Below are 26892 nucleotides of genomic sequence, written 5' to 3' on the forward strand. Positions count from 1 at the left end.
TAGTTCCTTTACCTTTTCTTTCGTTTTTTAAGAATTTATTTAATTTTATATTTATATTAATCTATTTTAATTTCTAATTATATATCGATTTTTATATTTTCGGAGGTTAGTTCGAGTAATAAAATATAAAATATAGGATATATTTATATTATTTTAGGTAATAATAGTTAGTAATTAGTTTTTAAAATAACTTTTATAATTTTAAATAATTCGATCTTTTTAAAGTTTAGTTTATCGCTTAGTTATTTAGTTTTAATATTTCGCCGGAAGAAGTAAACTTTTTTTCTTTTTCCGAAAGTTAGTTCCTTTAACCTTAATTAATTAGTATATTTCTTTATTTTTTCTTAAAGGAAAGTAAAGTTTTATTATAGCGTAGTTTAAAGTTTTTTTAATTTTTTAATTTAGGTAATTATAATTAGTACCGATTCTCTTTTTAAAAGTATTCGGGTAATTTTAAGGTCGTACCCGTAATTTACTCGGAATAGTAATATATATATAACTTCGTTATTTACGTTATTATAGGTAAACTATATTATAGGTAATAATAATACCTAATTATTTTATTTATAGTTAACATAGTATTATAAGTATTATTTTAGGGTCTAATTTATCCGCTTAATCTATTTATTTATTTAAAGATAGTAAGCCGTTAATAGCTTATATTTAATACCGAGTTATACTATAAATAATTTCTAGAATTTAATAATAAATAGCTTATCTCGATTTAAAATAATTATTTCTAGTAACTTATATTAATTAACGATAGTATAGAAGAATATATAAATTAAATCGTTAGTATCGCTTAACTCTATATATAAAAGGAAGTAAGTATACTTTATAAGTTTATTAATAATTATTAAGATATTATTATATTTAGCTTTAATTAACGGTTCCTTTAATAATAGAAGCTTAATTATAAAGTTAAGTATAATAATTTTCTATACCTTATTTAGTGGTAGGATTAGTTATAGTTCTCTATAAGGTTTATATTTTACGGATTTAATTTTATTATATAAGTTATAATCGTTAATTACTTTAGTTATAATTAGCTTTAGATTTTTATAATCGAATTACCTAATAATTTATTTCTAGGTCTTAAATATTCTTTAATATTTATATATAGGGTACTTGTAGAACTTTTTAATAAATTCTTCTTAGTATTATTCGGGGATATAAATCTTATTATAATAGTATATAATCCTATTCTTAATGTTAAGTCCGTTCTTTACTTAATCGGCGAAGTTAAGGGCTTCTAGGGTATATTTTTTAAATTTAATAACTTATTTATTATAGTATTGGACTCAGTTAATAGCGTTTAAGTATTAAGATAGTATTAGGTTATTATTTTAGTTTTATATAAGGATAGTATGTATCTTAGGTAATACTTCCTTTTAATAACCCGGTTATTAGTTAAGGGCGTTAGCTTTTTTATTATTACTACTTTTACGATAAATAATAATAAAGTTAAATTCTAATAGGAATTTAGATTATTATATTTAATATTTATTTAATTCTTTAGTAATAATAAATATAATTAGGTTTTTGTAGTTAGTATAGACTTTTATTAATTCTATAATTCCGTTAAGGTAGTATTTCTATTCCTTAAAAGCTTTAATAATACTTATTAACTCTTTATTATGTATCTAGTAATTAAGCTCTAATCTATTTAATTTTTTTAAGAAGAATGTGATAGGGTATAGTTTTCCGTTATTATTTTATTAATTTAACTAATCTCCGATTATATAGTTTAATGTATCGGTTTTAACTTTAAAGGGTTTTACGGGATTTATTACGCGAAGTATTAGTTCGTTAATGATCCGTTCTTTTATAGTTTGGAAAGCTTTTATTTTTTTATCGATTTATTAGAATAATTTATCTTTTTTTATTAAATTTATTAAAGGTATTATTAACTTATTAAATCTAGGGATAAATATCTAATAATAGTTAATTAGTTTTAAAAGGGATTTAATTTCGGTAGCGTTTATAGGTATAGGTTATTCTTTAATTATTACGATTTTTAAAGGTTTTATTTAAATTTTATCGGGGGATATAATATATCCTATAAATATAACTATTATTTTATAGAATTCGTTCTTCTTTAAGTTAATTAGTAAATTTATATTTTATAATTTTTAAAGTATTAACTTTATATACTTTTTAGTACTATTCTTTATTCTCGGAGTAGATTAGGATGTTATTAAAGTAAATTATAATAAATTTATTAAGGTATTTTTATAAAATATAATTAATTATCGTTTAGAAGTTAACTAGGGTATTTATTAAGCTGAATAGTATTATTTAATACTTAAAATAGTTATATTTAGTTTAGAACGTGGTTTTTTATTCTTCTCCTTTCTTTATATAAATTAAGTTATATATATTAAGTAAATTAAATATTATAAAGATCTTAGTGTATAATAACTTATTTTATAAGTCGTTAATTAAAGATAAGGGGTACCGGTTCTTAATAATAATTTTATTAAGCTTATAGTAATTAATATATATATATTATTTAGGTTTCCTATCTTTACTTTTCTTTAATATAAAGAGGATAGGGAAGTTTATTAATAATATTAAGGGTTATATGACTCTTTTTTTAAGGTTCTCTATAATATATTTTTTTAGGATTATTTTATACTTTTAATTAAGTTTATATATAGATATAAATAGGGATTCTTTCCTATCTTTAAGAGGTATCTTATAATCCTATTATATATAAAGCGGTAAACTTATCTTTAATTTTTTTATTAAAGAGGTCTTTAAATTATTAGTACTCTTTTAGTACTATTGTTATAATATCCGGCTTTAATTCTTTAATAATAATATATACTTTAAGTACTTTAGGTTTATTAGGGGATCGCTTTCTAGATCGCTATCTTTCGATTAAACCTCTTCTTAGTATATTTTACTAAAGTTAGCCTATTCTTTAGCTAACTCTAGGATTATTTATTTATAACTAGGATATCTTTAAAATTATATTATATCCTGTAATATCTATAATGTTATATATAATTTATTTATATTATTTTTTAATATTAACTGGAAGGTTTATAACTTCCCTTTATACTTCTCTACTTTTATAAGATATAAATTTTTTATTAACGGTCCTAAGTCGGTATAGGATACCTTTCTTTTATTATTTTAGTTTAAGGTTATTAATAATTTATAATAAAATATAATTTCTTTATACTCCGCTATTAAGTAGCGCTCTAATAATAACTTTTTTAATATTTATTAATAATATAATATATTTATAGATATTTTATTTATTTATTATAATATATAGGGACTTATCTTATCCTATCGGGTATTATCTTATTATAGCCGGTAGTACTCGTTTCCCGATTATTATTTTTTATAATTAGGGTTTCTTTATATCCTTTACTGTCGGTGTAGAGTCGTTTACTAAGTTAAGGTGAGCGTAAGCGTTAATAAATACGTTAGTAATAGTATAGGTTCTAATCTAGTAATTCTTACTAATCCTTATATCTAAGACTTAGGTTTGTAGATAAATTTTAACTCGTTTCTCCTTTAATATAAGAGGGTAACTTTTTCGTTATCGTTAATTCGGTTCTTTATATAATAATCGGTTATAATAGTTTATCCGTTAATAGTAAGGAAGTTATGGTTTTAAAGGTTTTTTATTTTATTAAATTATTAATTATATATTTTATAGATGTTAAAAGGTATAGTAATTATCTTTAAGGTATATTATAATTTATAAGGGTTATTAATTTATAGCTTTTTTTAAAGCTTTAGACTTTTTTATATATAGATAAGGTATTAGTCTTCTTTATAAAGGGTTTAATTTTAGCTTCATAAGTAGTACTATTATAGTTATTAAAGATTTTCTTATATTAATAGGTATATGTATCGTTTATTAAGTATAATTATTTTAATTTTTTAAATTAAATAATTTAAATATAGTTATAAAATTAATTTTTTATTAATTTTTTATAGGAACTAGTTATTTTTAAGTTTCTTTGCGAAGTATTTTATATATATATTATAGATATATAAGATTTATAAAAGGGTAAAATAAGTTTTATTAGTAAGGGCTACTTGGCGATCGTTATTTATTATATAATTACCCTTAATTCTTTATTTAAACCTATATATAATAAAGGTTTATTGTAACTTTTTAAAGTTAAGGGATAGGATATTAAGGATAGTAAGCTATCCGTCCTTCCTTTAAGTCCCGTAGTTTCGTGATTTTTTTAATAAAGTTATTTATAAGTATATTAATAAGTTATTTATAGTTTATAAATTCTTTTACCTTAAGTTCTTTATTAATTAAGTTATAATTTATAAATTTAATAATAAATTCTTATTGGGTTATAATGAATTCTTATATTATTTTACCCTTATTCTTTAGGGGTTTAAGAAATTATTTAGTTCCCTTTTTATTTGTTAAGTAAATATTATAATTATTATTATAATAAGTTATTTAAAATAGGTTATTATATAGTATATCGGGTGTGTTATTAATACTTTTTCCGTTAATAGCTATTAAGGTTAGTTTTTTATTAATAATGTTAATGTATTATCTTTTAAGGACTTATTGGAATACTTTCTTTAAACCGCGGTAATCGTAGGTGAAGTACCCGTCTTTTCTATAATTATAATAAATAACTTTCTTTTAATTATTTTTATTGTCCCGTTAGATAGCGTTAAGATTTATAAGTCCGTTATAGGATCTATAAGATGTCTTTTTCTATATTCTTTAGATAGGTCGTCTATAATTAGCTCGAGGTTTATTATTTATTTATAGGGCGTAATTACCTTACTTCTTAAATTATTATTTATATAAACGGTTATTAATTTTAATTACCTTTTTTATATATTTATCGAAATTATTAAAGCGGTTTTCCTAACTAACTTTATCCTTTATAACTTCTTATAATCCCGTGTAAAAGAATATTATTAAAGTATTATTGTTACTCTATTTTATTTAAGAAAATACTTATTTAAACTTAATTATATATATAAAGGCTAATCCTTTCTATTTAAGTTATATAAGTTATTATTTAATAATCTAGGTTTCGTTAGGGTTTCCGAATATAGCTTTTAACTTATCTTTAAAACTAGTATAATAATGGAAGATAGTATGTATATAGTTTTCTTATTTATTTTTAAGGGGGTTATTAAGAAAGTTTTATATAATAGGTTTAAATTATATAAAGGTATCTCTTTTAAAGTAACCGGCGGTATATAGAATTCTATTTAACTCGGACTCGAATTCTTTAGTATAATATTATAGGTATGCCTTTATCTAAGTTAAGAATCTATAAATAGTTCCCTCTTTTTTATTATAAGTTTAAAGAAGTATTAATTTATACCTAAAGCGTTAGATCCTATAAAGGGGTATAATTATAACTTAATCTATAAGTTATTTATTATCGGTAATGAATTTATTAATCTATTCCTAAAGTTATTAGATTATAATGAAGACGTCGAGTCTTCTTATAAAGTTACTCGGGTTACTTTATTAAAGGGATCCGCCGTTAATTAAGATCTAGGATATTATAATACTTTTATAAGATATTATTTAAAGGTTTAAGTAATAACTTATAAGAATAAGAGTAATTAAAATATAATGAATAGTTATCGGGTATTTAAAGAAACTTAATAAATATATTAAGGTTTATATTAATTTAAATAAGAGAATATTTAAATAAGTAAAAAACTCCGTTTTTTAATATAATAAATAATATCCCTTAATTAATAATAGAATTTAATTATAAATATAATAGGTCGTTAAAGTAATATACCTTATTAATAAGTTAAAATTAATACTTAAATTAATTATTAAAATAGAGAATATTTATATAAAATATATAAGAAACGTTTATAATTATATATCTAATCCCTCTTTTATTAATTAGAGGGGATTTTATAACTCTCGCGAGATCCTATCGAGCTAAATCTCTAGATCTCGTCGAGATCCCGAGAGCCGTTACGTAATCCTTTCCTAAGGTTAGCTAGCGTAAGCGTTAACTAATAAGGTAGATATCTTTCCGGGTTATTATAATTCTATACCGGTAGTAGGTACTAGCCGTTTAGTCGGGTTAGGTCGTAATAATATTATAATAACGTAGTTATTAGTAAAGATATTTATTTTAATAAACCTTCTAATTTATTAAGTTAAAATAATTTCTAACGATATATAAATACCTTTTAATTTAATTAAATATATTATCGATTATATTTTCTTTTTTATATATATAAACTTTTATTAAATAAATTTTAAGGTAAGTTAATAAAGTTAGTACGTTATTATATTTATACCTCCGTTATAGCTACTTTTATTAATATAAAAAATTATTAATTTTTTATTATAAATTTTAATAATATAATTATAATATACTTTACTAGCTTTCTCTCTTTTCTTTATTATAATAGTAATACGTTTTTATTAAAGTAAGATAATAAAGGGTTCGATTTATTCTAATTATAATTAATAATTATAATATTTCTAATAATATTTAATTAAGCATATAAAAGGTAATTTTTAATAAGCTTTCCTTATTATATTTAATACTGCTACTCTATAATTAATTATTAAAGGGTTCGTTTATAACTAGAGGTAAGTTATATAATTAGTTTAGAATAACTATTATTCGATTAATAGGATATATATCTCGGTTATTATTATTAATACTGCTATAATAAAAGAATTATTTATAATTATTAATAGAGCTTCTTATTATAATTTCTATAGCGCTTAAAGATATTATTATATTAAGCCTTCCTTTATAACTCTAATATAAAGCTAGTACTATATTATATTATAATATATAATTTATAATATAATAATCGTTTAGTATAATTATTAAAGTTAAAGTATATTATATCCCTAGTTAGCGTTAATAATAGCTTTTAAACTTTAAATCGATTTCTAAACTTTAGTTTTAATCTCTATAATATAATAGTATTAAAGAAGCCCTAAATTAAATTAGATATTAAAGTATTAGAACTTTTCTTAGAACTCGATCGGGTTTATACTAGGGAACTAGATATACTCTTTTAATAAAGTTTTTAAAGCTATTTTTAAAGTTTATATTTTTATCAATTATACTTACCTTTACCGGAGTTTAAACCTTTTTAATATAGAAATATATTAACTTATACTTCTATAGGGTAAAAACGTAGCTATACTTTATCGCTTATATTACTACTTTATTATATACCGTTTCTAATACTTTATAATTTATTACTATAGAGGGTTTAATAACTAAAATACCTATATTATCGACCTAAGCTATAATAAATACCTTATAACTGCTACCTTATACCCTAGTTATAGGATAGCTAGTATTACTCCTTTATTAGCTAAGGGTATTAGTCCTTAGGGCCGCCTTAGAGCTTATTATTATAATAGAACTTCCCTTTAAGATTTCGTTAAAGAGGTTTATATTATAGAAGAGCTAGAGTAATAAGAAAAGCGAAGAGCTTTAAAGGATACTATAATTTTAAGTAATTTAGCCCGACTTTCTTTCTAAGAACTTTAATTATATATAGTAATCCTTTAACTATTTATTAATTTATAAAATAATAAGTATTAGAAATCCCCTTTATATAAAGTAATTAATTAATTTAATATAGTTTATATTATCGAATACCCCGGAAGCGTCCAATATTAATAATATAATTACTAAATATTCCCTTATATCGGCTATATTATAAGTTTAATAAATCCATTCTAGAAGGACGTAAACTATATATTCTATAGATCTTATCTTTTAAACTCTTATATAATTTTATAAAAGAAAGTTAAATTATTTCATATAATAATTAATACATTTAATAATAAGAAATTCTAAAACTTTATTAACTATTTTAAATAAAGTAATTAATTTATAAACTTTAACTATACTATAATTTTCTTTCTTTAACTTCTTTAAAACTATTATAATAAAGTCTTTAAAAGGATAGATACCTTAAAAAAGATAGTAATTAAATAAGGGATATAAAAGAGGAAAGAGAAGGTTTATTAAGATATAAAAATAATAACTAAAGTTAGATCTCATTTTTTAAAAATAATTCTTTAAAATAGGCCCTTATATGCCTATAATTTCGGTTATTAAATTATTAAAGCGACTGCTACACTCTGAGCTTATTTATAGCTTGGTATATCGCCGGCGTGGCTTCTAGTAATTGGAAAAGCCGTTTTTAAGGTATATTTAACGCTGTTATAGTACTGAACGCGCCCTAGTAATAGCCGGACTTAAGTATTACCGTACTTAGTATATTAATATACATTTATGATTTTTGAAGGAGTTATTATTACTTTATAGAAAGTTATTAAAGCCCAGTAGAGGGGTAATAACGTTATTAATGTACTTAGTACTTATTTATTATCCTTTTATAAGTTTATTGTAACGTTTTTAGAGAAGTTTTTATATGTATTAAGGGTTTAAACGTAAGAAACCTATTTAAATAAGATCGCTATTATATAGTAATAATAAATAAAGTAGATTGTTAACCTTATTAAAGCTATATATATAGCGGATATAATAGTTAAAAACAATATTATTACTGCTATTACTTTTATTATCGACTTTATATAGGCTTAGTAAGCCGGTAGAAGTTAGGCCTCGGTAGCCTCTAATTAAATTATTAAGCTATTATTAGTTATTTAAGCTGTCTAGACTTGAACCTCCGTTATAAGGGTTATATATTAGGAATACCTTACCCCTTTATAAAATAGAGAAATTATTATTAAGTTATATAATTCTTTAAGAGATAATAGAAAAGTTATTAAATTTTAATTATAAAGTAATATAATTACCTATTCTTAAACCTTTATTAATTATATTAATTAAGTTATTAAATAAAGCGTTATTATTTTAAAATTATTAATAAATATATCGATAATTAATAATACCTTTATAACCCTTAAACTATATAATAATATATAGGTTAATAACGCCATCTTTCTTAAATTTAGGGATATCTAAATATATATTACCTTCGTTACTTAAGCTAAAGCTCTAATTAAATATATTAATTAATAAATAAAATAAGTTAGAAATAAAGCTAAAGTTATTAAGATTATTTATAATATCGTTATTTATGGTATTTTTATTACTTCTTTTTACCTTGACCGCTTATTAGAAATATATTTATAATTTTAAACCTTTAATGCTATTTAGTTAAAGAATAATAATATTATTTATATAAATTAGTTTATAAAAGAGGGAGTTAATAAACCGATTAATTCTTTTATAATAGAATTTAATTACTTTAAATATATAAACCGACTTATTTTATTTAGTTATATATAATTTAATGAGATATATTTAATAGAACGTTATAATAAGGCTTATAGGATTAAGTAATATTTCCGCTATTAAAAATATAGTTATATTATTATTTAGTATACCGTTATATATAATGTCTATAGCTTTTATTTAAACCTTTATAATATATAAAAGTACCCCGTTTATACTATTTATAGTACCTTTAAATATATTAATTATTATTAATAATACTTAATTTAGAACTTTAAATATAAATACCGGAAACGAGAATGTTAATGGATTTAAAAAGTATTAAAAAAATAAAATCGTTTATTAATTTAAAGCGTTAGCGCTTCCCGTTATAAAAGCCTTTACCTTTAAAGCTACCTTTATTCTATAAAGACTATTTATATTATTATTATTGCTATAGTGTCCCTAAATATTATTAACTATACTAATACTAATGCTTATAATTATACTTATTATAACGCCTATAATAATATTTACTTTAAAGCCGGCCTTTATTAGACTTATTACTTTAGAGCGATATCCCTAGGAACCGGTTACCTTAAACCGATTTATTTACAATAGAATTACTTTAGAACCGATTAACTTTACTAATGCTACCCTAATACTGGCTATACCGGTATTAATTACTTTAGAATTAACGGTACCGGAGACGTTAGTATACGTTCTCGTTAAATTATTTTAATAAACTACTATTTAAAAATAAGTTATTTAGGAGCTAATTACCCGGGAATAAGTTATTTAAGAAATTATTAACTAGATTACTAATTAGTTACCGATTATCCCTTTAATTCCCTTAACTTTATAAAAGGTCTTTAAAGCCCTTAAAAGATATCGACTAATTATTTTAATTAATCTAATTTTTACTCCCCTATAAACCTTTTTTAACGAGGATATAATAAACGCCCTGAATACTTTATACCTTTAATTTAGCTTTAAAAGTATTAACTTTACTTTTTATAAATTAATACTATTTAAAAGAATATATATCAAAAATTAAATAACTATTAAATAATAACTAATTAAACCCTTCCCCCTGTATCGATAATAACTTTAATAATAAATTATTAAATATTACCTTATTAGGTACGTTTATTAAAGTAAAATAATATAAAAAAATGAAAAAATAAAGGGTTCTTTATACTATTAGCTTTGAATTAAATATCCCGGTTATCGCCTATATTATGTTTTATAAATAAAGTATAGTAAGAATTATATTAAAACTGGTACCTGAAAAATGCTGTATATCCTCTTTTAAAGGACGTATAATATCCTCCTTTAAAAAGCGAAAATAAACTTTAAAAAATAATAAAGAACCGATTAACTTTATTACCTTTGACCTTTATATATTGAAATAATATATAACGCCTCTTTATTATATATTTTATAATATAATATTAAAAATTCTAAAGATATAATAATAATATTATTATTTTAAAATCTGAAAATTTTAGAATATAATATTATTACCGTTTAAGAGCTTTAAATTAATAAAATCGAATATAATAATTATAACCCCCGAGCTAAGGTATTTATCCTTTAGCTCCTTATAATAAGAGAGAAAGTATCTAGAGTAGCTTTTTTTATTAATAAGAGATTTAATTAGTTTTATATCTCTTTCTTTAATTATAATACGAATATTACTTTTATAGCTATTATTTATAATGCTGGCTTAGCCGGTATTAATATATTATATATATATAATATATATAATAACCCCTCGGAAAATTAGTTTATTAGTACCTTCCGGGAATTAGTTAAAGTTTATAAGGATATTAAGGATAAATACCCTAGAGCTGATTACTTTATCGTTAGAGACTTTAATATAAAAGGTTTAAAATAAATAATTAAGGATTGAGGAGATAAAAGCTTAGCTTAATAAAGCTTTTTATACTTTAAAGACTTTTTTAAATGAAGTCCCTTTAGGTAATACTTTTTAGAAAGTATTATTATTAGAGTAGAGGGTGGCTTGGTATCTATAATCGATTTATCGATTTATAATATTATAATGACTAATAAATTTATTGAATATAAATGTATAAAAGAGATATATTACGATTTTAATTATTAACCGATTTATACGATTATTTAGTTATAAGTTATAATAACCCCTTTTATATTATTTACTAAATTTTAGAAGAATACCTTAATAGATACTTTTAAAGTTAAATTAGTATTATAATTCCTTAAATTATAAGGTAGAATTATTAATTAAGGAGTTATCGATATATTCGGAAAGATTATTACCACTTTCTAAAATATAATAAAGGATACTATACTTATTATAAATTTTATTATTTATTATGTTCTTAATTTTATAAAGGTTTATAAAGAGAAGTACTAGGAAATAGCTTAGTTATATAAGGTTTAATAGAAGACCGGGATATCTTAAATTTAAGAAGTATATCGAAAGATATATAATTAGAAAGTTATAGCGGTAAAGAAAGCTTTAATAGAGAATTAGTAAAAGAAAGTAAATAAAGTTAGTATAGAAAGCTTAAAAGGTTTATACAGGTTAATTAAGATAACTAAAAGTAAAGGTTAAAGAGTAACTTAATAGAACGTTATACTTATTATTAATAACGAAATTATATTTAAAGGGAAAGTAACTGTACTTAATAAAGCTTTCTTTTTAATACTATTAAATATCTTTAATACCCTTAACAGGCTTGGAAATTAGTCTGACTAATTTAGTCTTAGTCACTTTTTAGTCTGACTAAATTAGTTAGTAGACTGACTAAAGTTAGTTGAAATTAGTTAGTGACTAATTTAGTCAGACTAAATTAGTTAGTTAATTGACTAAAGTTACTTTAGTCTTTAGTTACTGACTAATTTAGTCGACTAATTAGTCAGTTTTTAGTTACTTATTTTAAAAAGATTATATTTAATAACCTTTATATATATATTAAACTACTATTAATTTGTAAGTATCTAATATAATTAACTTAAGGTTATATAATATTAATTATATTTTAATCTTTAAGTTTTAAAGAGTATATCTTTTAAAATATAATATATAATATATTAAATAAAATAGTTATTTATAAAGTTATTAAATTACTATTATAAAAGATTATTATTTTATTATAATTTATAGATAACCCTATAAAATTTAAATTATTTATTTAATTATAATTAAATATTAGAACTTTTCTTTTTAAATTTCTTAATCTTAAAAGTTAGAAACTTTAAACTTAATTATATAATATCTTTATAAATAAAATAGCTATTTACTTAGTTTTTAAAGTATTATTATAAAGAAATATTACTTTAATATATTATATTAATACCTCTTTAATAGTTTAATTATTTATATATTAATAACTGAAATATAGAATTTAATAATGTAAGATATATTCTAAATATATATTAAATAATTATAATACTACCTACTTTAATATATAAAATATTTAAGATTTAAGAATATTTAACTTTTAGAAATTTGATTAGAGTTTAAAGAAACTTTTAAGAGAAAAGATTTATAAAGTTAGATTTAAGTAAGTAGAAAAACAAATATTAATAACTTAGAAATATATTATAATGAAGTGGAATATACTCTAAATATATATTAAATAACTATATCATTATCTTATTTAATATTGAAAATAATTAAGATTTAAGAATATTTAACTTTTAGAAATCTAATTAGAGTATAAAGTAACTTTTAAGAGAAAAGATTTAAAAAGTTAAGTTTAATTAATTATAAAGTATATATATTAATAACTAAAATATATATTCTAATAAAGTAAAATATATTTTAAATATATATTAAATAACTATCTAATTATTTAATTTATTAGTTATAATATGTAGAATTTAAGAATATTTAACTTTTAAAAATCTAATTAGAGCTTAAAGTAACTTTTAAGAGAAAAGATTTAAAAAGTTAAGTTTAATTAGTTATAAAATATATATATTAATAATTAAAATTTATAATTTAGTAAAGTAAAATATATTCTAAATCTATATTAAGTAGCTATCTAATTATTTAATTTATTAGTTATAATATTTAGGATTTAAGAATATTTAACTTTTAGAAATCTAATTAAAGCTTAATATAACTTTAAACTTATATATTTTAATGTATATAAGAGCTAAAATTATAAAATAAATAGCTTTAAATAGCTCTTTTAAATATTGATTTTATTAATTAAGTAACTAAAAAGTGACTAATTTAGTCGATTAAAAACTCAGGCCCTTAGTCTTAGTCTTAGTTAGTGGACTGACTAAAGTCAGTAGAAATTAGTTAGTGACTAATTTAGTCTAACTAATTTAGTCAGTTAGTTAACTTTAGTCTAACTTTAGTCACTAACTAAATTTAGTCATTAGTCTTAGTCATTAGTCTTAGTCTTTTTTTAACAAGCCTGACCCTTAACCCTTTATTAACTTTTAATAAAAAGATTAATTACCTACCACTTACCCGGAATAAAGTAATATAAGTTATTTTTTATTTTAAGTTATATAAAGCCCTTAGACCTTTAAGGATTTTAAACTATATCCTCTGGATCTTATTAAATTTCCTAATCCCCTTTTTATATCCCTTATTTAATTATTACCTTTTTAGGGGCAGGCTTGTTAAAAAAGATTAAGACTAATGACTAAGACTAATAACTAAATTTAGTTATTGACTAAAGTTTGACTAAAGTTAGTTAACTGATTAAATTAGTCTGACTAAATTAGTTACTAACTAATTTCTACTAACTTTAGTCAGTCCACTAACTAAGACTAAGACTAAGGGCCTGAGTTTTAGTCGACTAAATTAGTTACTTTTTAGTTACTTAATCAATAGAATTAAGATTTAAAAGAGCTATTTAAAGCTATTTATTTTATAATTTTAGCTCTTATAAATATTAAAATATATAAGTTTAAAGTATGTATAAAATTAATAAAAGTTTATAAAATTTTTATAATTTAAATTATATGATAATTATAAATATAATATAGTAATATAAAGTATAAATATATTTTATTTACCTATTATATATATATTTAAAAGTATTATAAATTTAACTTTATAAATACTTTCTTTTAAAAGTTACTTTAAGATTTGATTAGATTTCTAAAAGTTGAATTTACTTAAATCCTAAATATTATAATTGATAAATTAAATAATTATATAGTTACTTAATATATATTTAGAATATACTTTACTTTATTAAAGTATATATTTGTATTGTTAATATATATTTAGTATATATATTTAAATTTAACTTTATAAATCTTTTCTCTTAAAACTTACTTTAAGCTCTAATTAGATTTCTAAAAGTTGAATTTACTTAAATCCTAAATATTATAACTAATAAATTAAATAATTATATAGTTACTTAATATATATTTAGAATATACTTTACTTTATTAAAATATATATTTGTATTATTAATATATATTTAGTATATATATTTAAATTTAACTTTATAAATCTTTTCTCTTAAAACTTACTTTAAGCTCTAATTAGATTTCTAAAAATAAAATATTTATAAATCTTTAATATTTAAACAATTAAATAAGGTAATAATATAACTGTTTAATACATATTTGGAGGTTATTTTACTTTATTAGAATATAAGTTTAAGTTATTAATATATATATTAAATAACTAATTAAATTTAACATTTTAAATTTTTTCTTTTAAAAGTTACTTTAAGCTCTAATTAGATTTCTAAAAGTTAAATATTCTTAAATCTCAAATATTCTTAATATTAAATAAGATAATAATATAGTTACTTGATATATATTTAAAGTATATTCTACTCTATGTTAATATATTTCTAAGTTATTAATATATATTTTCCTACTTATTCAAATTTAACTTTATAAATCTTTTCTCTTAAAAGTTTCTTTAAGCTCTAATTAAATATCTAAAAGTTAAATGTTCTTAAATCCTAAATATTTTAAGTATTAAAGTAGGTAGTATTATAATTATTTAATATATATTTAGAGTATATCTTACTTTATTAAATCTTATATTTAAGTTATTAATATATAAATAATCAAACCATTAAAGAGGTATTAATAAAATATATTAAAGTAATACTTCTTTATAATAATACTTTAAAAACTAAGTAAATAGCTATTTTATTTATAAAGATATTATATAATTAAGTTTAAAGTTTCTAAGTTTTAAGATTAAGAAATTTAAGAACAAAAGTTTTAATATTAATTTACAATTAAATAAATTATTTAACTTTTATAGGGCTATTTATAAATTATATTAAAATAATAATCTTTTATAATAATAATTCAACAACTTTATAAATAACTATTTTATTTAATATATTAAATATTATATTTTAAAAGATATATTTTTAAAAACTTAAAGATTAAAATATAATTAATATTATATAAGTTTAAATTAATTATATAATACTTATAAATTAGTAAAAATTAATATAAATTAATATATAGATAAAGGTTATTAAATATAATCTTTTTAAAATAAGTGACTAAAAACTGACTAATTAGTCGACTAAATTAGTCAGTGACTAAAGATTAAAGTGACTTTAGTCAGTTAACTGACTAATTTAGTCTGACTAGATTAGTCACTGACTAATTTCAACTGACTTTAGTCAGTTTACTGACTAATTTAGTCAGACTAAAAAGTGACTAAGACTAAATTAGTCAGACTAATTTCCAAGCCTGTTTAGGGGTATTTATTCCTTTGAAGAATTTATTATAATTATTTTAAAAAAGTTTAAAAAAAATTATAGTATTACTAAAGCTTATAACTTAATTACCTTTCTAGAGATAATTAGAAAGGCTTTAGAATTAATTATTATAGAATATATTAATTATTATATAGAATAATATAACTTTCTTCTATATAATTATATAGGAGCTTATAAAATAAAGTTTATAGAATATACTATTTATGTCCTTTTAAAATGGATTTATTAAACCTATAGAGCTGCTGATATAGGGGAATACCTAGTTGTTATATTACTAATATTAGACGCTTTTAAGATATTTAATAACGTTAATTACGCTAAGCTTATCGACTACCTTATATAAAGAGGCTTATTAGAGCCTATCGTTATATAGATTAGTAACTAGTTAAAGGATTGCTATATATAATTAAAACTTTTAAAGGGAATTTTAAATTGAGTTACTTAGAATTACGGTATCTTTTAAAGCTCCTCGCTCTCTTTATTATTATAGTTCTTTTATAATACGGACCTTCTTAATAAAATTTTAAAAAAAGGTTTAACTGTAATTATAAGGTTTAAAACTAACGACCCTAATTAATAAAGGAGTAGTACCGAATTATAAAGTAACCGCTATAACGTAATTATTATAGCTTAGGTTAACAATACATATATTTTAATCGTTAGTCCCTTTATTACAAATAATTATAGAAGGTTAGAAAAGGTATATAATAAAATAGTAATATAAGCGATAAAATATAATTATATTTTTACTTTATAAAAGTATAAACTAATATATTTCTATATTAAAAAGGCCCGAGCTCTAATAAGGGCAGATATAACTAATAAAAATATAAGCTTTAAAATAGTTAAAGGAATCCTATTTATGGAATATATTTAACTCCCTAATACAGCCCCGATTAAATCCTAAAAAAAGCTCTAATATTTAAGAATTTAGTTCGATTCTAAGCTACTTTAGTACTACTATAATAATAAGATTAAAATGAAGGTTTAAAAATTAATCTAAAGTTTTAAAGCTATTATAAGCTCCGATTAGGGATATAATATACTATAACTTTAGTAAGTTTACTAAGTAATCATTATATTATAAATTATATACTATAATATAGTATAATACTAGCTTTATATTAGAATTATAAAGAAAAGCTTAATATAATAATATCTCTAGGTATTATAGAAGTTATAGTAAGAAACTTTATTAATAGTTATAGGGGGACTTTCTATTATAACGCTACTTATAATAATTACTGAAATATGTATCTTATTAATTAAGTAATAATTACTTTAAATAAACTATATAACTTACCTTTATTTATAAGCGAACCCCCTTAATTATTAACTATAGGGTAGTAGTATTAAATATAGCTTAAAAGGTTTATTAAAAATTACCCTTTATATACTTAATTAAATATTACTAAAAGTATTATAACCGCTAATTATAACTTAAATAAATCGAACCCTTTATTATCCTGCTTTAATAAAAGTATATTATTATAATAATAACAAAGGGTAAGAAAACTAGTAAAGCTTATTATAACTATATTATTAAAACCTTTAATAAAAAATTATTAATTTTTTATATTAATAGAAGTAGTTATAATAAATGTAGAGAGCAAACCGTAGGGGTCAAAATGAGAGATGTGAATGAGATGGATTCCACTCGTTGGGAACCAACGAGCTAGCTCTATCTATCTAGCTAGTTAAGCTAGTTGGTAGGAGTGTGACCCATACCTCCCCGTTTCTCGGAAAGAGATTTACGTGCAAATCTGTCAACTAACTAATTATACTTATATAATAATATCATACTTCGTTCTCCTATTATACTTATCCATTCGTCGTCGCCTCATTTACGCTTAATCGCTGAGAATATTCCTTTGGCTTACTTGCCGGCAAGCTTAGACGGCGTCCCTACATTAAGGGCCCTTCTTCTCTTCACACTACTGGTAACCTGTAGTGACTCGTACGACGAGTCGCTTACATCATTCATCGCATCGTTCGGCTCGCTAGGGTCAACGACTCCAGTCTTTTCTGCTTCCAGCAAAACCACGCGACGTGTAAGACTTCTCAAGTCCCGGCTGATATCGCCTACGCGTATCTCGTTGGCTTTGTAGTCTTTTTCAAGCCTGCGACGTCTTCGATAACGTTATCGAGACGCTTCTGCTAGTCGTTAAAACGTTTTCTAAGCCCATTGACGCCGATTCGTTGAATCTTCTCGATATCTTCCGCGTAAGCATTAACCGTAACTCTTACTTCGTTCATCGTATCGCGCAATCCGTCTTCTCTATAGACGTCGTCGTATAACTTGCGCACTCGGTCGTTCAACGATTCGACCTTTATACTGAGTAAGTCGATCTTATCCAACAACTTTACTCTACTGATCTAACTATCGGATAAATCTGCATAGCGCATACCTTATGCCTAGGGTATCAGCTTATTCTTTATTAAGCGGCCTTAGTTTGATTTGTTCGAATTTAATTCGTCTTGCTTATCAGCCGCCCACTTCTCCCATTCTTAGGCATTCTTATTAACAATTCTTATAGCTCCGGTAAAGATTTGCCTTATTAACCGCTTAGACTCGTTATCGACTATTGGGTAGTAATGTCGGTACCATACTCGCTAGAACTTAGGGAATATCCGATCGTCCTCGAACTCTACCAGCCATTCGAGCTTAGCTTCCCTTAATAAGGTCGTAATTGTTACCGGCATTATACCGAAGCCTTATTCTACATCGCCATTTATTCTCAGAGCCTCGAGCTGTACCACCAGAAGAATGCGAATATCCTCCATATCGGTTACCCGAGACCATTTCGATTTCTCCGCCTTATCGATAATGTCGCGTAATATATTGTTTACTTCTCTGTATAAGACGTTATTCGATACTAGCTACGCGGGGACGAACTTGGTAACGAGCATCTCGGCTACCTTGTTAATATCCACGTAAAACTTTGCCGGATGCGTTCGGAGGATGTTGAACCAGTATCTTCTCTCGGTTTCGGCCCTTTCAATAAGGCTTACGTCGTTCAATCCGCACCATAAGCTTATTTTAAACTCCCTCTAATTACCGCTTATCGTTCTCTTTTTAACCTTATCGTCAGCAATATTGTTAATATAGTCGAGGAGATCCTCGCATTAAAAGGAGTTTAGCGGTCTTGGGGCCGGCGGCATTGTGGCGGTATTCTCGACTAGCACGACTGAATCAATATTGTCGGCTTCGTCTTTCTGCTCGTTCTTAATCTACGATTCAACTAGTCGTCTGTTTGCCCATAATCTATCGAGTTCCTTTCTTCGCTTCCATTCGATCCATTTAACAAAATCATCCGGCTCCGGTATATCTAACTCGATCAAAATTAGGTTGTTCTGCGTGTTACCCTTTACCTTAGCTCTTCTTCTTCTCGCGATGGCGGCTGCGATTCCTTAGGGAAATTCGGCCTATATTCGTTGCTTGGATGTTTAGGGCAGTTCGGGCAATTTCAAGATAGCTTTAGTAAGCGATTGAATAAGAGAATCTCCCCTAGCGGTTAGTTCTTCAGCTGAGGCATCGTCGTTAATGTTACGTTGGTTTTCTTAGGCGATTTCTTCGTTAATTGCTGTCCATTTGCGTATTACGCGTAGTTCACGGCGTCTCTGTTTGCGGGCCGACTTCTGACTTTCCGGATGTGATGGTGCTGTAATTAGGTCTAGCGATAAATCCAGGCTATTCATACTATTAGGGTAATTTATTTATTTTAGTTCTCATAAGTCGGCATCCAAAACGCTAGGGTGGATTATTAATAAGGCACGCGTGTTTGGGTAAATAGTAAATGACCTAAACATAACAACAATCGAAAAAAATAAAAAAATAAAAAATTTTCGCTACCGATGTTTATAAGCTTGCTCTGGCTGTTATAATGTTATTATTACTTTCCTAAGCCGTCCTCTTCTTCACACGACGACCTCGCTAGCGTCTATGATTTCGAATTCATTGTTCACCTCCGTGGGCTCGTTATCGCTTGTCTGTTGCTACTTACCCTTAAATTCTTCCAGTATAAGTTTATTATGTTTATTATATACGTCCACCAATTTTGATGTATTCTCCATTAGTACCTCTCATAGGTACCACTAGTCGTATGCTGTGCTATAACCCTTCTAATAGACTAAATATTCCAATCTCGGCCATCCGCTAACTTTTGTTACTCTTCTTCCAATAAGTTTTTCGATCTCGTATAACTACTACTTATCGTCGTCTCCCTCGACGATTATTCTTATTAGCATCGGCCTCGTTCTGTCAAACGGGTCCCCTTCCTGTGGGACGGGGTACAGATACGCTACCGAGACGACCTTATAGACTTTCCAGGCATATAGGAAATTCAATTCACAGGCCAAGTCTCCCACTTGCTTAACCACTGTAAAGGGCCTAACTCTCTATTATAACCACTTCGGCGGGCGGTTTCCTAGAAGCTTATACCCCTTATTAAGCCGTAGGTATACCTCATCTCCCACATTAAATCTGTGGTACCGTCTGGCTTTGTCGTATCTCAACTTCGTTATATCTACAGCGAAATCAATAGCGGCTTTTACTTCCTATTAGTGCATTCGCCTTATAACCTCGTGGTCCAGCTATTTCACTAGGATCTCCATCACCGATAAAATACTTCTTGGGCGGAATCCCATAACGACTTCATTCGCTACGCAGCCCAGAACTCGAGATAGTGAGTTATTAAGGTTAAATTATAGGGCTAGGATTATTCTTATCCATAGTATATCACTCGTTATAACATAGAATCGAATTGCAATATCGACTTCCAGGTTTATTCGTTCGCTTTATCCGTCGGTTTGTCCATGCCATACCGTGCTAAGCGCTAGTCTTGTGCCTAAGCGCGTCCACAATATCTTCCAAAATACTAATATGAATTTAGGATCTCGATCTAATATAACCTTTCGTAGTACGCCCCAGTCCAGCAACAACAAGGCTATAACGATCTGGTTGGCCTATATCTTAGCGGTATATTTCGTATGCCCGGGTATTAATATGCGCTTTTTTGACAATTGGTATGTAATCGTTAAGATGGCGTCTGCTGTGTCGAAACCAGCTACGCGCTAAGGCGTATCTACAATCGTCGCTTTAGGTAAAGCAACGATGAAGTCCTATGTGATACTCTCGAATAGTTGCTCGGGCCGTTCGGTTGGGTATAAGAGCCTAATTCTTTTCCTATTATCCCTTTAGTTATTCTAACAATCCGGACAATAACTGATATATGTTTCGATGAGGTGTCGGAGTCCTTTAATAACGAACGCTCACAATTCGTATATCATACGTTTTACGCCGAAGTAATGCTTATTGTCATGGGCTTCGGCGAGTAGTTCCGTCACGTATTCTTTAGGTACACAAAGACGTCATTCACCGGTTATCTCTTTTAGGTACAGAAGGCCGTCGTCCAATTAGTATCTATAACCAAGCTTACCGGGCCCCTTCGGGCGATCTCCTAGCTTCCGGTTATATTCGTCGTTTTACCAGGTTTTCAGCTCGTTGACAAGTCGGCTCCATCGCTTATCTTTTTCATACCCGGCTATAAACTTATTCTTCCAACTATCGTCAATCGTCACCTCGGTTATCGCGAGGTATGAGAAGTCGTCCACGATATCGTCGAGTATGGAACTTTCCTTATTTCTTTGGATTTACTCGTCGGCCGCCGTCGGCTTCGTCGGTAACCTCGAAAGAGCATCCGGGACTACATTAGTACGCCCCGGTATATATCTTATATCCAATTAATAACGAGATAAGTATATTAATACTATCATTAGGCGTGGATTATTCTTCACCAGGTCCGCCGAAGTCAACGATATCTGCTCGACTACCCCTTTGTCGATTTATAATCCGTTAGCACGATCACTCGGTAGACGCATAATTATATTTCGATACGCTTTTTCCTACAAACCCAAACTAAGCAAGAAACCTCCAGCTCTATCGCTTAGTATCTTGTCTCGGCTTTCATCAAGATCTTACTCATATAAGTAATCGGCCTAACGTTATCGACGTCGATAGTCCTTCCGTTCCATCGTCCTAACAGATGGAATATTACCACTCCATATCCTCGTTCCTTCGAAGCATCGAGCTTAACGAACGTAATCTCGTTCGGGTTCCAATATGCCAAATAACAAGTCTTCGTTAATTAATCTTAAAGGATCTCGAAGGACTGTCGTTCGTCATAGGTCGGCTCAAAGGTTACCGTTACCGTCCATTTCCTTCGTCCTGCCGCGGTTTTAAATATCCGTCCTTCATTACGACCTTTTACGAGCAGTTCGGTCTTTCGTTTCTATAATGGCTCTAGCTTTTGGGTATACTATGGGATGAACTTTTGTAGGAAACCTGTTATCCCAATGTAATTTTCTAACCGGTCTAATCGATCTGGACATTTTAGCTTTGCAATTGCTTCTACTCTATCGTCTGGTGTGGAAGTGCCGTCGCTATTGATTATGAATCCTAATAGCTGGATTGCTGGGTATCTGATGAAAGACTTTTCTAGGGAGAGCGATATTCCGACTTCGTGGAATCGTTGAAATACTTGTCGCAAATAATCTAAGTACTGTTCGGCTGTGTCGCTGAAGATAACTATATTATCTATATATACCTTAACGAATAGGAGACCCCCCCAACTTCTAGTCTAAATATCGTTATCCGAACGCTAGGGAGTTTTTAAAACCTATAAGGATAACGTTCGATATTTCAAGTCCTCTTAGCGATATTATAGACATTCTATCCCTATACCTATCGGCAACCGGTAGCTGGTGGAAATACTTTGAACCGTCGACTAGCGACACGAATCGCTTGCCTCTAATTAGTGCCACGACTTTGTTGGCAGTTGGTAGGGGGTAAGAATCTAGGACTGCTATCTTGTTAATCGGCCGTAAGTCGACGACGACTCGTCCTTTTCGCTTTCCCTCAACGATTCGCCAGACAATAAAAACGGGGTATCCGAAAGGCGTCGGGTATTTCATCCATTCCAATCGGCCGGTCTTATGCATTCCGTCGAACGTCTCGTCGAGTAATTTCCGATCCTCGATACCCAGTGGGTATTTATTAGCTGCGACCTTCTAGGATTACCATCCTTCGACTAGGTCAATTATCATCTTGTCTTGTTCGGCCATCTAGATAATTCCTCTATCTAACCATAGCTCTTCGAATTCCTCGTAAATTGCGACTGCCTTATCTGCGAACGAGCGGTTCATCTTTACAACTTACACTCCGTACTTCGTTCGGACCGCTGGGATATCCCGTAGCTTCTTAGCTCCCAGTTAGGATATCTTAGTGTTGGGGTTAATCTTGTTATCTTTGAAAGCTACCCAGACCTCGTCTGCTATCGGGTCGCCTTTGTCGAACATAATATAGGCCTCTTAGGATACTTCGAACTCCTTTTACAGCTAATGTACGTCATCGTCTCCCTCATGTATCTCCGGCGACTCGTTAATAGTTAAAGCGACTTTCACTATATTTACGTGCTCCCACGAGACTTGAGTATATTCTTCATCGTATAAGTCTGTTATCAGGCCGACCTTCGTATTACGCTTTAAAGTTATCTCCTTATCGGTATCGTTAATTATTAGCATAACTTTCGCTAAATTTAATAACATAAGCGCGTTTACCGCGCACGGTGCTGATACATGAAATATATAATCTCGTCTCTTATTATCGCTTATTACCGGGAGGCTTCCGTAGCTAACTAGAACCAGCACGGATGCCCGTAGTAGGATTACTATCTTATTCTGAATCTTCACTCGTTGGGATATAGGAAATTTCTTTCGTTCAAAGCTTATCGGTATAAATAATCCGTCCACTACCTCGAGAACCAGCCGCTTTCTCGAGTAATCAATCGTCGCTCCTATATTATATAGCCAGGGTATACCAAGAATCACGTTCGGTAGCAGTTTGTCCGTGATCCATATATCATTTGTAAATTCAACAGCTTTCTCTTCGCCTTCCTCAATAACACCTACTGCCCGCATAATAACTTTCGCTCTCTTAGTAAGCGTCTTTTAGCCGCCAATCCCGGAGCAAGGGAAAGGCTCTTCTATCGTCACTATATAAGTTCCCACGACGTTATCTAAAAACTCGCGGCTCGCCATAAACAACGAAGCTCCACTATCTACACATATCTCGGATATTCCTTTATCAGTAAACACATTAATTTTTATATATATATGTCTGACTTCGTTACTTATAACTTCGTCCTCGCCTAGGTCTAGGTATAACACCTCCAAATTCATCAATCGGCCTAGCTCGGCCTCAAATTAGCCAGAACTTGTCGTCGCTACGGCGTCGGCATATAAAGCTTACTCGTCCCGTTCGTAGCTGTCATATAGCTATTAGGTTTCGTCATCAGCCTCACGACCCTTACCGACTAATTCATCGGCTTCAGTTTGTAGTTTCTCTTTGCTTGCACTATATAGGCCCCAACCGGGCGGTTTGCTTATTATACATTCGTTCACGAAGACGTGCCGGAACAAGTTTATCCTGGTACTGAAGTGCTCGCTACACTTCCTACATTTTTACCATTTTTACCTACTCTTTTATATATTTATCGTGTTACTTTATAGGACTGGGCCGTAAGCGGAAACTTCGTTATCATTATCGATACTAATAAATACCTAGTCCTCTCCCTCTTCTACAACTTCGTCGACCAAAGTATAACCTTCCTCCGTCAGCTCCTTTTCCATTTCCTCGATATCGGGATCGTCCCGATCGACGAACACTTCGTCGTCCTCATCGTTCTCGGCGTAGGCCATCTATCGGAACGGACGTCGGACCCATCGGCGGTATATTCGACGCCATAGTCTTACCTCCCTTCGGAAACGTCCGCGTCCTCGACCTCTCGGGCCTCCTCGTCCTCGTAGACTGAAACCTCGGCCTCGGGGTAGTACGCCGGAGTAATTATTCTATCTAGGGCGATCGTCACGGGGAGGGCGGTCGTTCCATAATAGTCGATCGTTCCATAGTTAACGAGAGGATTGGTTATTTCGCTAGGGCCCCCAGCTTCTGTTTATGCCTTAGTTTTATCTTCCTCGGCCCCCTCTATTATCGTTTCTCGACCACATTACAGCCTCCTCAGATCCATCTACCATATTCACTACTGGGGCCGGGAGGGCTCTAAGTTATACCGGGGCTTCGATTATCGGGCGCGACACCTCTCCCTGCAGGAGTTATAAGCCCAGTAACTTCGGCTCTAGGAATGATACCCCATTAGTCTGTTTGTATAACAAGTACTCTTTATGTACTGTAACCTTTTCTTCGACGTAGTCCAGGAACTAGTCCAGTATCACGTTACCTGCGGGCCTAACGACCAATTATTGGAGCTCGGGATACAGCTTGTTCCAGATCCAACTATTATACTAGATGGACTTATCCATCTATGCGGCCTTACAATTACGGACGAGCTCCAGTACCCACGTTCGCACTGAAATCCCGCTGGAGATCATGCTCCCGGTAAAAGCCGCGTCCTGTAAGTTCCGCATTACCTCCGATTCGGTAATCTTAAAACGAAGCTCGAATTTCGTTAGGCAGAATCTAAGGTCGTCTTTCATCTACTGCTTTATCCCATCGTCTAGTAAGTTAAACCATCCCTAGGCGTCTCCTTTTAGTAACTATCGAAAATTGCTAAAGAACAGTTACTCGCATAGCTCGTTATGGCCAATATTATCCTTTACTACTTCGGTAAACGAATATACATTTCGCTAGTAAATATATAAGCCGATCGTTACATAGTCACCTTCGCCATGTTACGTATCCACGTTCGGCATAAAGTATCCAATAGACTCAAGCTTCCAATTTACGTTCAGTCGTTAGTATGTCGAAGTCTGTCTAACTGATTTAGCTACACTTGTCATTAATTAGAAGAATTTACCCAAAGCACCCTCTAGTGCGTTAGCTGCCATAGTCAGTACCGCGACCATTTCGTTAATTCGTATCTAGGATCGTTCGCCGCCAAAGGCATCTTAATCCTAACTTCCCTAACCTCGGCCCGGGTTATTATTAGGTTAGGGGGCTGCTCCGGCCTGGGTTGTTAGACGGCATACTACCTAGTTCGTTTAGCTTATCCTCTAGCGGTACTAGGTCGTCGTTAAATAATAATAATTTACTACTTATTGGATCTTGTCGGCGCCTTATTGTAAAGGGGTCTCTAATGTCTAAGGGGTCTTCTTCGTCTCCTAATGCGGCTGTGTCTCGATCGTCTATAAAGAGAGTTCTTCAAAGTTATGGCCTTATCTTAAACAGGAAACTTCCCTACCGGCTCGTTTTCGGTGCAACCGGCGAAAGGGCCAGTAGGTCCTCCGATAAATCCTCAGGGTCGGTCACAGACAAATCTCTTCTTTTACTCATCAACGATACGGATACAGCGGTTAGGGATTTACTACCCCTTTTACTTATCCCCAGGTGCTCGTCAAAACAGATTATCGAGTTCTCAAGCTCGCTCGCTTATTAGCTTACCAGCTCTAGCAGGTACTAGAATATAATCTATGGCTTAGGATAATCGCATATATATTAGCTTATTACCTCGTATGCTTCGACGAATCTTAGCGATTAGATGTCTACCCATATAAGTGGATAGATAGCAGGCTGGTCTCGTCCTAATCGTTCCGGCAGACCTGTTAATAGTCTATATATCTTTACTACGTAAGAAAAGATAAGGGTAATTATCTCTATTAGTATATCCAGTATAAAGTCCAGGTTACCGTGGTCGAAGATAAAGTCTGCTACTTAACAGACCCTTGCCAAATTATACTTATGGAACAGATAATCCTCCGACATATAGAGTATGTCGGCCGAATCTAGGGTTTTTACCGATCTACGGGGACGGGGAAAAGTGTTAGGAAGGTAGGGGATTGGGTTCGTCAGAAGCTGACTCATTATAGAGCGTGGTTACCTTATGTTTCAGACTCCCACTGGTAATTGTCTTACGTATCTTCAACAAAACGATAGCTGTTCGTCT

The 26892-nt window shown here is 28.2% G+C and overlaps 1 protein-coding gene across 1 annotated transcript; it reads right to left on the reverse strand.

Moving 5' to 3' along the window:
• Positions 1-24553: 24553 nt before the first annotated feature.
• PG998_000891 (uncharacterized protein) lies at positions 24554-24899 on the reverse strand (the record flags this gene model as incomplete). The annotated part of the gene is made up of 3 exons (XM_066867709.1): positions 24554-24691; positions 24760-24841; positions 24862-24899. The coding sequence occupies 3 exons, from the start codon at positions 24897-24899 to the stop codon at positions 24554-24556; spliced, it is 258 nt and encodes an 85-aa protein (XP_066736124.1).
• Between the last annotated feature and the right edge of the window lie 1993 nt (positions 24900-26892).

Source organism: Apiospora kogelbergensis (genome assembly GCF_038363985.1).
Source record: "Apiospora kogelbergensis strain CBS 113332 chromosome Unknown utg000001l_segment0_segment0, whole genome shotgun sequence".
In the NCBI taxonomy this organism is placed as follows: domain Eukaryota; kingdom Fungi; phylum Ascomycota; class Sordariomycetes; order Amphisphaeriales; family Apiosporaceae; genus Apiospora; species Apiospora kogelbergensis.